Source organism: Neoarius graeffei, chromosome 7 (assembly GCF_027579695.1).
Source record: "Neoarius graeffei isolate fNeoGra1 chromosome 7, fNeoGra1.pri, whole genome shotgun sequence".
In the NCBI taxonomy this organism is placed as follows: domain Eukaryota; kingdom Metazoa; phylum Chordata; class Actinopteri; order Siluriformes; family Ariidae; genus Neoarius; species Neoarius graeffei.
In genome coordinates, this window is record NC_083575.1 from 39,002,017 (window position 1) to 39,015,562 (window position 13,546).

Below are 13,546 nucleotides of genomic sequence, written 5' to 3' on the forward strand. Positions count from 1 at the left end.
CCACCTGTGGCTCGGGTGCACAATGTACCTCACACAATAGCTCGATTTCCTTGTGCATGTAGGATTGGATTTCTCTGGCACCCCTGCTGGGACCCTTAGCTCGATTACCGACAGTAGCTCGATTTGGATGTGCATGTAAACGCACTGACTGTTTCCTCCTGCTGTTAAAATACATCCAGGTAGCCAGACTGACTATGATAAATTGTCCCTAGGTGTGAATGAGTGTGTGAATGGTGCCCTGGCATCCTGCCTTGCGTCCATTTCCCACAAGGATAGGCTCTTAACCATGATTAATTGGTACTGAAGATGAATGGGTGAGTGCACATTAAAGGGAGTTATGCAAAGCACGTCACACTACATAATATGTTAAAGGCCTATTCAGATCTGAGCATACCGCTCTAATTATTAGGTCTTTGTCTATTTATGACTGTTATAGTCTTCACTGCACAAGGAGCTAGGAGAAATGCAATTTCGTTGTGTTATGCACTACTTGTTGTATGGTGTGAATGACAAAGTTCACTTTGACTTTAAAGACAATACCTGTCAAAATCACATGCTAGTGACTAGTTAATAACAGACAGCATTTTTTTGTTTGTTTGTTTTTAAACTGTGTAGTTGTTTTTAGGTCATAGAAAACATTTAATGATACAGTGGTGCTTGAAAGTTTGTGAACCCTTTAGAATTTTCTATATTTCTGCATAAATGTGACCTAAATATGACCACCAGATTTTCACACAAGTCCTAAAAATAGATAAACTGGACCCAGTTAAACAAATGAGGCAAAATATTATACTTGGTCATTTATTTATTGAGGAAAATGATCCAATATTACATATCTGTGAGTGACAAAAGTATGTGAACCTTTGCTTTCAGTATCTGGTGTGACCCCCTTGTGCAGCAATAACTGCAACTAAACGTTTCCGGTAACTGTTGATCAGTCCTGCACACCGGCTTGGAGGAATTTTAGCCCATTCCTCCGTACAGAACAGCTTCAACTCTGGGATGTTGGTGGGTTTCCTCACATGAACTGCTCGCTTCAGGTCCTTCCACAACATTTCAATTGGATTAAGGTCAGGACTTTGATTTGGCCATTCCAAAACATTAACTTTATTCTTCTTTAACCATTCTTTGGTAGAACGACTTGTGTGCTTAGGGTCGTTGTCTTGCTGCATGACCCATGTTCTCTTGAGATTCAGTTCATGGACAGATGTCCTGACATTTTCCTTTTGAATTCACTGCTATAATTCAGAATTCATTGCTCCATCAATGATGGCAAGCCATCCTGGCCCAGATGCAGCAAAACAGGCCCAAACCATGATACTAGCACCACCATGTTTCACAGATGGGATAAGGTTCTTATGCTGGAATGCAGTGTTTTCCTTTCTACAAACATAACGCTTCTCATTTAAACCAAAATATTCTATTTTGGTCTCATCCGTCCACAAAACATTTTTCCAATAGTCTTCTGGCTTGTCCATGTGATCTTTAGCAAACTGCAGATGAGCAGCAATGTTATTTTTGGAGAGCAGTGGCTTTCTCCTTGCAACCCTGCCATGCGCACCATTGTTGTTCAGTGTCCTCCTGATGGTGGACTCATGAACATTAACATTAGCCAATGTGAGAGAGGCCTTCAGTTGCTTAGAAGTTACCCTGGGGTCCTTTGTGACCTCACCGATTATTCCACGCCTTGCTCTTGGAGTGATCTTTGTTGGTCGACCACTCCTGGGGAGCGTAACAATGGTCTTGAATTTCTTCCATTTGTACACAATCTGTCTGACTTTGGATTGGTGGAGTCCAAACTCTTTAGAGATGGTTTTCTCACCTTTTCCAGCCTGATGAGCATCAACTACGCTTTTTCTGAGGTCCTCAGAAATCTCCTTTCTTCGTACCATGATACACTTCCACAAACATGTGTTGTGAAGATCTGACTTTGATAGATCCCTGTTCTTTAAATAAAACAGGGTGCCCAGTCACACCTGATTGTCATCCCATTGATTGAAAACACCTGACTCTAATTTCACCTTCAAATTAACTGCTAATCCTAGAGGTTCACATACTCTTGCCACTCACAAATATGTAATATTGGATAGTTTTCCTCAATAAATAAATGACCACGTATATTATTTTTGTCTCATTTGTTTAACTGGGTTCTCTTTATCTACTTTTGGGACTTTTGTGAAAATCTGATGATGTTTTTGGTCATATTAATGCAGAAATATAGAAAATTCTAAAGAGTTCACAAACTTTCAAGCAACACTGTATGTACATACATACAGTGCCAGTCAAAAGTTTGGACACACCTTCTAATTTGATGTTTTTTCTTTATTTTTATTAATTAAAAAACACTTAATGTCTTAAAGTAATGACGGATGTCATTTCTCTTTACTTAGCTGAGCAGTTCTTGACATAATATGGATTACTACAGTTGTGGAATAGGGCTATTCACTGTATGTTTATTATTCACTATTTACTGTTTGATCCCAAACACATTAAGAAGGCAGGAAATTGCACGAATTAACTTTTGATGAGGCATGCCTGTTAATTGAAAAGCATTCCAGGTGACGACCTCATGAAGCTGGTTAAGATAATGCCAATAGTGTGCAAAGTGTCATCAAGGTAAATGCTGGCTACTTTACGGTGGTGTTGCGGTTAGCACTGTTGCCTCACACCAAGAAGCTTCCGGGTTCGAGCCCAGCGGCCAACAGGGACCTTTCTGTGTGGAGTTTGCATGTTCTCCCCGTGTCTGTGTGGATTTCCTCTGGGTGCTCCGGTTTCCCCTGCAGTTCAAAGACATGCAGTTAGGTTAACATGGGGTAGCCATGGCCTGAAGGTTGGGCTGAAGTGCCCTTGAGCAAGGCACCTAACCCCCAACTGCTCCTTAGGCGCTGTAGCATAGCTGCCCACTGCTCTGGGTATGTGTGTGTGCTCATTGCTTATGTGTGTGTTCACTGCTTCAGATGGGTTTGATGCAGAGGAGGAATTTCACTGTGCATGAGTATGCATATGACAAATAAAGGCTTCTTCTTCGTCGTCTAAATATGAAACATATTTAGTTATTTAACACTTTTTTGTTTACCACATAATTCCATATATGTCCCATATGTTATTTCATAGTTTTAATGTCTTCAGTATTATTTTACAATGTAGAAGAGTCAAAATACAGAAAAAAACTGTGAATGAATAGGGATGTCCAAACTTTTGACTGCTACTGTACATACATTCATAATACTTATCTTCAAATAGGTATTTGTCTTAGCCCATGTTTACATTAGACCGTATCAGCGGATCATCAGATTAACGTTTTTAAAACGATTAGTGTGCACACAGCAACACCAATACACGATTTGCGTGCACATAGCAATGCCAATACACGGATACGCTCGGCTCCGCAGGCATCCTGCGCTCCAAATCACTCCGCCCTGAACAGCGAGTGCCCTCTGGAGGGTGCGCACTCCGGCCCTGCGCAGCTCACACAGCGCGCGAGTGAAGTGCACAAGCCACGATTCGGGACTGAGCCGCTGTGTGTGTGATCCCAGCGCATATCACTTACTACTTGCAAGTGGAAGGATGGCAAGCCTAAAGACAATCATAACTACACAGTGGGCAGTATTTGCATCAGTATTTGCAGTATTTTCATACTTTTATACTCTTTAATGAAAGGTGATACAAGGCGGAAGTCCGCGCCGTTTTTCAGCAGTCGCGTCACATGACCAACGCCAGCGAATCAGGAAGGTGGATGTCACAGTGACGTTGTCCAATGAGACGCCAGCTAGAGCTCAGCACAGCGTATCCGCGTATTCTCAATGTTTACACAGCACCGGAGCTGACACGATCTGGATTGAATACGTGGACGCTGGCGGATTCCCGTTTCCCGGCGTTTCCAGGCGTTTTAATGTAAACGGACAGTGCATCCGCGAAGAAAACGAGACAGATACGGTCTAATGTAAACGTAGCCTTAATGACCTCCTTTCAGTCATTTTTCGTTGGCAATTTTCATGCTTTTAACTAATTCGGCCTTTGACTGAACTCCTTTTACTTTGAATGGCCATTTTATTGAACCATTTACATATACTTGATGGGTGAAACCCATTTATACATCATTGGCAGTAAATGCAGAACAAATAAAAACCTTTTATTGAATAGGAACAGAAATAAATATTTCCATCACCATCGAGCCTTTAGTGGTTTGAATGCACATTAGCGTAACTGCTGTGTCAAAGTTCACATCTGTAGAGATTTATCTTGATTACACAGCAGAACATCTCAGCATATTATGAAACGCCAAGCTGATCTTTAGCTCAGCTTTCTTCATCCCAGTTGAGTTATATAATGTTGAAGGACATTACCAAGTGTTGTTGGGCCCTTATTGAAGTCTGTAGTGAGCAGTGACTTGAATGCTACCACTTGTGCACATGTTTATGACTGTAACTAATTATTAATTCGTTCAGCACCATGAGCCAAACAGTAGCTTTGTGGGAAATGAAACTGAAATATTTTTTATATCACCTCCATAATATTTATGATTATAGTTAATTAACTGAAGATGTTGGGAACGGCTCTGTGATGCAAGTGAGTGAAGAATTATGAACATATGCTTGAGGTCCAAATCAGGATCGGTAAAACTGGTAAATATACTATTTCTTTAGTTTAGAGTACTGACAATTAAGCATACTAATGTAATGGGAATGCTGATTTTAGGCACAGGCCATGGTGTTAAGGAACAGGAGTAATTATATTACATGATTAATTGTGTAGAATAACCAGGAGGATCAGAAGTGTATTTTATTTCTTTTTGACCCTTGAATCGGCTGCATTCAGTGTTCAGGCATATCTCCTTTTTTCTATCCTTCTCTAAATGATTTTAATAAAGATGGATTTTTAGTAGCGTCTCCGACATACCAGTCTCCCGCTGTGCAGGATATACAGTACTTAGTTGATCTGGAGTAGTTTAAGGGAGGCTTTTCAGCCTGCACTTTTTGAGCAATTATGTTACATAGCATATTTGGTATGAATTAATAGTGCATTCTTGTGTCTCTCCTCAGGATCGTCTGTTCTTCGTGATGGAATATGTGAACGGAGGGGACCTGATGTTCCAAATCCAGCGCTCACGTAAATTTGACGAAGCACGCTCTCGTTTTTACGCTGCTGAGGTCACCTCTGCTCTCATGTTTCTCCACCGGAACGGGGTCATTTACAGGTAGTGTATCACATTAGCATCATGCACATGGACATTTCTTGTACTGCACATTTATTTGATATTTGTACATCGCAAAACACATTTTCTTATATACAGAATTAGTGGCTACTGGCGTCAAAGTGCATGAGTACACAATTTTTTAAAGTTATGGCCGAAGTGGTCTTGAGCAAGGTACCTAACCCTCAACTGCTCCTTAGGTGCTGTGGCGTAGCTGCCCACTGCTCTGGGTATGTGTGTGTGCTCATTGCTCACGTGTGTGTGTGCGTGCGCATGTGTGGGTTCACCGCTTCAGATGGGTAAAATGCAAAGGAGGAATTTCACTGTGCTTGAGTGTGCAATGTGACAAAGGCTTCTTCTTCTTCAGATCTCAGTTGTAAAATGCAGCTTTGGACCTAAAGCATACTTGTAGCGTGTCAGTATTTTGTTAAACTTAGAGACTGTTGCATGGAATCGTACCTAGCTGAGGCCCAGTGGAGTTCATGTCACATGACCAGGGTTGAAGTTTGTATTCAGTAGCCAGTCAGTTTGATGATAGGAGTGTTTGTTGGTCTTGTTTACCTCACACTGTTTACTTGAAGGAGCCCTGTCTGTCGGATGATTTATTTCTTCTAGGGCAGTTTGTTTATCTACCGGTTGGTGTGTCATTAAGCAAACAAACAGGCTGTGCTTAGGGACATGAGGTTGAAATTCCTTTGGTCAATTTTTTGCAATTTGTTTCTGTTTATTAAAGCTGAATTATACTTTACGTGTCTCTGTAGCATGACCATCTATATACATCGTGTTTTAGTACACTTATTTATAATATGGACTTAAATTTCCCAAATACATCCTCCTTATATTTCAAAGTTTTTAAATGCTTATGCTCTCTAAACAACACCAGGCTTATGCGCACAGGAATAAGTGTTTAACATTTGGTCACAGTCCAATTAAGTGTAGAATAGATGACCAATGTCTTCATTGCATTAGTTAGGGTATTTATATGCTCACCGGCCAATGTATTAGGAACACCCATACACCTGCAGTTCTCTAATCAGCCGATCCCTTGATAGCAGCGCAACGCATAAAATCGTGCGGATACAAATCAAGAGCTTCAGTTAATGTTCACTTCAAACATCAGAATGGGAAAAATTGTGATCTTAAAGTGTGGCTTTCACTGTGGCATGGGTGTTGGTTTGAGCCAGATGGACTGGTTTGAGTATTTCAGAAACACAACAGTCTGTAGAGTTTACACAGAATGGTGCGAAAAACAAAAAAAAACACCGAGTGAGCAACAGTTCTGTGGGTAGAAACAGCTTGTTGATAAGAGAGGTCAGAGGAAAATGGCCAGATTGGTTCGAGCTGCCAGGAAGGATATCGTAACTCATAGCAACTCTTTACAACCATGGTGAACAGGAAAGCATCTTCGCATGCAACAGCAAAAGACAACATTGGGTTCCACTCCTGCCAGTTCCTATTAAAGTGGCCGGTGAGTATATAATCAAGTGCACCAGATGACTTCAAACAGTCATTTGCAAGTTCAAGCTCATCAGTATATTCCACATCACTCATCAGTCTGTTAGGTCCTTATGAGTTACCCGATAAGGCACAGGTCATGTCCCCAGCTCTAAAGTCTCAGAATGACCTGAATAACCTCTGAGCTCTCCCACCCAGCTATTCTTGGCCTGCTCTTAACCCCCATTTAGAGCCTGAACAGGAAGAATGCTATTTGGTGCAGAATGTTGTATTGAATTAAAGGCAACGCCTCCCTTACCCAGTTTTCCTGAAAGCAGAATTGCAGACAGGAAACAGTAACGGGGGTCGTTATGAAACCATGGCACTTCAGATGTAGTGGTCAGAATTTGTTAATATTTGTAATTGCTGCTTTTTTCAGTTTCACTTAAATATTTAAGAATGATTTTAAATATTTGCATGATTACATCAGTTACTTGATCTGCAGTTTCTGAAACTGTTTCTCTCTGCCTGCTCTGAAAAAGGCTTGATTATTTTAAAGAAGTCGGCAATGCTGATTTAGGACTGTTGTGTAATAGGCATGACTTGCGCCAGTCCTTGCACTCCATTGTATAATATTAATGAAACATATTGTAATAATATTCAAGCATCTTACCTCTTATCAGTCGAATAGCTTGCCAGTACATTCTTGTAAGTTCTGTTTTCACTCAGGTGCAGGTGTATTACAAAAGATGCACATTTTTCCTTTTTTCCCCTCAGTGGAAATGAATCCACTTGCTCTGAGATGGATAGAATGGTGTCCTATTATTATTATTATTATTATTATTGGGCGGCACGGTGGTGTAGTGGTTAGCGCTGTCGCCTCACAGCAAGAAGGTCCGGGTTCGAGCCCCGTGGCCGGCGAGGGCCTTTCTGTGCGGAGTTTGCATGTTCTCCCCGTGTCCGCGTGGGTTTCCTCCGGGTGCTCCGGTTTCCCCCACAGTCCAAAGACATGCAGGTTAGGTTAGCTGGTGACTCTAAATTGACCGTAGGTGTGAATGTGAGTGTGAATGGTTGTCTGTGTCTATGTGTCAGCCCTGTGATGACCTGGCGACTTGTCCAGGGTGTACCCCGCCTTTCGCCCGTAGTCAGCTGGGATAGGCTCCAGCTTGCCTGCGACCCTGTAGAAGGATAAAGCGGCTAGAGATAATGAGATGAGATGAGACAATTGTCTGAATGATTTTATCTGTAACAAGTAAGAACTTCATTCATTTACCTTCAGTAGCTGCTTTATCCTGTTCAGGGTTGCATTTGATCCAGGCATGAGGTGGGAATACACTCTGGATTGGACACCAGTCCACTGCAGCCTAAAATATCAAATTTAAATCTAACTTTGGTATTGTGTCATTTTCTATAAACAGATAAATGTTTGTACCTTTAAGAATTTACATGTTTAGATGAACTTTCAGTCACCGTAACACCACATGACTAATCCTTCTCATATTAAAATGAACCTTGGCCTTGTTTTTACTGATTAATAAATACGTTTAGTTGATATGTGGATAAATATTAGTGATTTTGAGAACATTGGGCCTCATTTTTTCAATCTTTTAGTCGTGTATGTAAATATTTGCATAAGCTGGACCGAACTTGAAAAGAAAAAAAAAAAAAAAACATCTGCCAAATTTCCAGAAGTTTCAGAAATGCTGATTTTTCTTCATACTAACATGTGTATGTTGATAAATGTAAATTAATCATGAAAGTGCAAAGCTCGTTCCCGACACAGCTCATTTACATAGTGAGCCCTATGAAACTCCATAAAAGGTAAAGTGCACAGAGGGCTGGAAACACGAAGTTCCTATGAATTGGATTTTCTCAGAGGGAAGTTATTTTGACTCACATTTATGCCAGTAAAAATATTATTTAGCAGCTTAACAGCACCTGAAAAGACTACCATCTAGAGACGAATTAGAGAAAAGGTGAATTAGAGGTGAATTAAGTGAGGTGAAATGAAAAGGGTTTGACGTGACAATGCGGGGGTAAAAAAGATCTGCGCTGTAGTCAGCTGATCATGCACATCAATCACATACACAGGGAAACAGCTACTTTCACATTGTTGTTTTATGACCGTCTTGGTGACCATCAGTAATCATACTTGTAAATATCCAGTCTCTCATAAGCATCTTTCCTCAGCTGAGTCATTTGCACTGAGTCTTCAGGCTATGCACAGAGTGTCCTGTCCTCCTTTTATACAGAAGCATTTATTCTATATGTTCAGTCAGTCATTCTTAATTGAATGACTGGTTTTATTTGTCTTCATTTATGGATTTGTGTTGGTTTGTCTGTGATGACCTGGCGACTTGTCCAGGGTGTACCCCGCCTTTCGCCCGTAGTCAGCTGGGATAGGCTCCAGCTTGCCTGCGACCCTGTAGAAGGATAAAGCGGCTAGAGATAATGAGATGAGATGAGAATGAGTGTTGGTTTGCTTTCTTTATTCATATTCAGTAATATTTAATGGCATTAATACAGTGCCCTCCCATGATTATTGCCCCCCTTTGTAAAGATTAATAATAAGGGATAGAAAAAAAATCCACCTTTCAGTGAAGTCGCTTCATCCCACACTGAAAAAAATGAGGAAAAATCCAACCTTTAATTGAAATAAATTTATTCAGAGAAAAACAAATCCCTCGTCGAGAAAGGTTCACCAAGATTATTGGCACCCCTGGAAATTATAGTGAACACAGTGTAACTGAAGCATGTTCCTCATTGTACATTTTTGAGTTGACTGGAGTGTGTAGGAACTTTCAAGCTGTAATTCATGACTTCCTGATTAACTGGGGAACAAATATGAGGTGACACAGAAACCAAATTCCCTTAGTCATCCATCAGCATGGGAAAGATAAGAGAACACACAAACCAAATGAGCCAGAAGTGTGTTGATCTTCATAATGGTAATTTATAAAAATAAAAAAAAAAAGCTGCTTGCCTGAAAATGTCCAATTCTACTGTTAGGGCAATAATAAAAAAGTGGACACCAACTGGAACTGTTACAAACTTGCCAGGAAGAGGACCCAAGTTTATCAGAAGGTGGTCCCCTGAAATGGAAGATGCCCTCAGAGACTGCTATGACATCACGGACTGGGATGTGCTGCTTAGCCCACACTGTGAGGACAGAGGGGCTGACACACTGTCTGACAGATTACCTCAACTTCTGTGCAGACGTGGGCTCCCCTGCTAAGACTGTATGGTGTTACCCTAATAACAAGCCATGGGTAACACAGGAAGTCAAAGCTGTCCTCAACAGGAAGAAGGCCACCTTCAGGAGCAGGGATAGAGAGGCGATGAAAGCAGCACAGCAGGAGGTGAAACGCTGCATGAGGGAAGCTAAGGACAGCTACAGGAGAAAGGTGGAGCTGAAGGAGAACAGCATGAGGGAGGTCTAGGAAGGTGTGAAAACCATCACAGGCCACAATACAAAGACCAGAGTCGTTGAGGGGACAGTGGAGAGAGGGCGAACGAGTTGAATGACTTCTTCAATCGGTTCAACCAGCCCATGTCCCCCCCCACCCTCTCCCTCACTGCAGCCATCTCTCCTTCTTCCCTCAACACACCTCCCCCCAGTCATCGCAGCAGCCCCCTCCTCCCCCACCTCAATACAGACTCCTCTATGCATTACTGCAGACCAGGTCAGAGGTCAACTGAGGAAGCTTCACCCCAGGAAAGCAGCAGGCCCGGACAAGGTGTGTCCATGACTACTGAAGACCTGCGCTGCTGAACTGGGTGAACCACTCCAACGCATCTTCAACCTCAGCCTGCAGCTGGGGAGAGCGCCAACCCTCTGGAAGACATCATGTATCGTTCCAGTTCCCAAAAAGAATCGGCCCAGCGAGTTGAACGACTTCTGACCGGTGGCGCTCACTTCACATCTGATGAAGACATTGGAGCGGCTCTTCCTCAGCCTCCTCAGACCCCAGGTACAACATGCCCAGAACTGTCTGCAGTTTGCGTACCGGGCAGGTGTTGGTGTGGAAGCCGCCATCCTTTACCTGCTACACCGAGCCCACTTGCATCTGGATAAGGGAAATGGCACAGTGAGGATCCTCTTCTTGGACTTCGAGTGTCTTCAACACCATCCAGCCCCTACTGCTTCAGGACAAACTGAACAGGATGCGAGTGGACCCCTGCCTGGTCACCTGGATCTCCAGCTACCTCACTGACAGGCCGCAGTACGTCAGGCTGAAGGACATCACGTCTGACACTGTAATTAGCAGCACTGGAGCACCCCAGGGCACGGTGCTGGCCCCTCTTCTCTTCACCCTGTACACCGCAGACTTCTGCTACAACTCAGAGCTGTGTCACATTCAGAAGTTTGCCGATGACACACCCATCGTTGGGTGTATCAGTGACGACAGAGAGGAGGAGTATAGGAGCCTGGTGAGGGACTTTGCTGTGTGGTGCAACAGGAACCATCTGCAGGTCAACACTTCAAAGACCAAGGAGCTGGTCATTGACTTTGGGAGGTCCAGACCAAGGTCACGACCAATTCTGATCGAGGGAGTCGAGGTGGAGGCTGTGGATTCCTACCAGTACCTCGGGCTGTGGCTGGACAGCAAGCTGGACTGGACTTGTAACACCAATCACTTATACAGGAAGGGACAGAGCAGGCTATACTTCCTTAGGAGGCTGCGGTCCTTTAACATCTGCAGGAGACTCCTGTGGATGTTCTATCAGTCTGTGGTTGCCAATGTCCTGTTTTACACCGTGGTGTGCTGGGGGGGGCAGCACATCCAAGAAGGACACAACCAGACTGGACAAACTGATCAGGCGGGCCGGCTCTGTGGTCGGTATGAAGCTGGACTCTCTGGTGACGGTGGCAGAGAAGAGGTCTATGGACAAACTATTGAACATAATGGATGACACCAGTCACCCTCTGCACACCGTCATCAGCAACCAGAGGAGCCTGTTCAGTGACAGAATGCTCCTTCCCAAGTGCAGGACGAACAGACTCAAAAACTCCTTTGTCCCTCATGCTATCAGACTGTACAACTCCTCTCTGGGGGGGAGGAGGGGTAACATGAGGACAGAGGACGGGAAGGAGCAGTAGCCTAGCCTAGTCTAACAATAAGCGGTACCGGATAATGTGCAATATAAAAGTGCAACATCTTTCCTGCTCCCCCCCCACACACACACACACACTTACCCTAACCCCACTTCTCCCACTTTCCCCCCTCCCCCCTTTCTCTCTTCCCCATATCTTATTCTTTTATATTTGTATATGTAAATACTTAATTTATTTTAATTTGTCTAGAAGTTTTTCTCTATTTCTTTTCTCCGTTTATCTGTAATGATGCTGCTGGAATCTTAATTTCCCTGAGGGAACCCTCCCAAAGGGATCAATAAAGTTTTATCTAATCTAATCTAATCTAATCTAATCTAATCTAATCTAATTCCCCCCCATGTACAGTGAGGAGGAGGGTAAGAGAGGCAAAAAAAAAACCTCCAAGGATCACTGTTGGTGAATTACAAGAAAAACTAAAATCTTAGGGTTTCCAAGTCTCCAAAACCACCATCAGATGCCACCTCCATGCCAACAGATTGTTTGGAAGGTATACCAGAAAAAAGCCTTTTTTGTCAGTTAACCACAAACATAAGAGCCTGAAGTTTGCAGAACGATACTACAACTTTGACTGGAACTGTGTTCTGTGGTCTGATGTAACAAAAATGGAGCTTTTTGGCAATAAACACTCGAGATGGGTTTGGCATAAAAAGAAGGATGGCTAGTATAGATATTTCTGCACTGCCTAAAAGCGGAGCTCCTGATGAGTGTATGAGCAAAATATTTACAAGGGCACAAAATCAACCTGAGTAGAATAATAATAATAATATTACAGAATATGAACCATCAAAATGTGTAGCATCGTATATTTCGCATCAGTAATTTGCTGCATTGTCTTGTGACAGTGATACCAATAATGAGATACGCATAACAGTTATGAATACATATTTATTCCTTTTTTTGACACCGCATGCCATGCACCAGAAACAACACCACGACATTTATTATGGTGAGACTCTGCTGGGTGCCTGGTGGACAGCAGTGAACCAGTGCTTTCACTTTACATCATTACTATAGAGTTACGATCCAATATCAAACTTGATATGTCAAACAGTTGTCTGGTTACATTAGTCACGTCCACACGCTTTGGAGCTCGGAGTGCGAAGCCACAGACTGCAAAGCGCATGCACACTATTAGGACTAATTAGCATGCATCTGTTCCTGATTAGAGTGCAATCACAGCGCATACTTATAAGAACTTTCAGTAACACTGAGACGTTGTGAAAGCCTTGTATTTTGTATTACTTTTCTGGTTTTGACTCTGTTTGTGTTTTTGGACTGTGAGTATTATATTACCTCTGATATCCTGTCTGTGCGTCACTCGACCACTGCCGGTTTTTTGACCCTGCCTTTGTCTTTGTTTTGGATCTGTTTGCTAGCGTGCTTTCAATAAAACTCTTCCTGCGATTACATCTGTCTATCACCCTTACATGACAGAAACTGTCAGTTGTCCAACAAGCTAGTGGACTAATAAAACTGTTTTAACTAGTTTTATGTGAAACTGTCATGAATGTTTTCCATGTGTTAGTAAATAATCCCAAAGTAATAAAAAAGCAAATTAAAAATAAGCGCTGGATAAAAACCCATCTATCTTGTGTAATTAAAGATACAAATTTCGTTGTTTGGTGGTCAAGTGTTTATGAGATACGTTGCCTTGCACTTACGATCAGGTTCCCTGTGGTGGTACACATACTGTACATACAGATGTCGTACAGTCGAGCCATTAAAAATCAGGTCGATGCATTCTCTTAAGTATGGGGCTCTGCTATAATAAAAAGAACCCTATACCCAACTGTAAAATATAG

The 13,546-nt window shown here is 42.4% G+C and overlaps 1 protein-coding gene across 3 annotated transcripts in view; it reads left to right on the plus strand.

The window, feature by feature from the left end:
* prkceb (protein kinase C, epsilon b) overlaps positions 1-13,546 on the plus strand; it is a 253,399-nt gene that overhangs the window by 200,070 nt on the left and 39,783 nt on the right. For all 3 annotated transcript variants that reach the window (XR_009655046.1, XM_060925608.1, XM_060925607.1), the window contains exon 11: positions 5,043-5,197. Coding sequence is in view for 2 of the 3 variants with exons in the window: in XM_060925608.1 (XP_060781591.1) it covers positions 5,043-5,197 (155 nt within the window). In the remaining variant the exon portion in view is untranslated. The remainder of the gene's footprint in view (positions 1-5,042; positions 5,198-13,546) is intronic.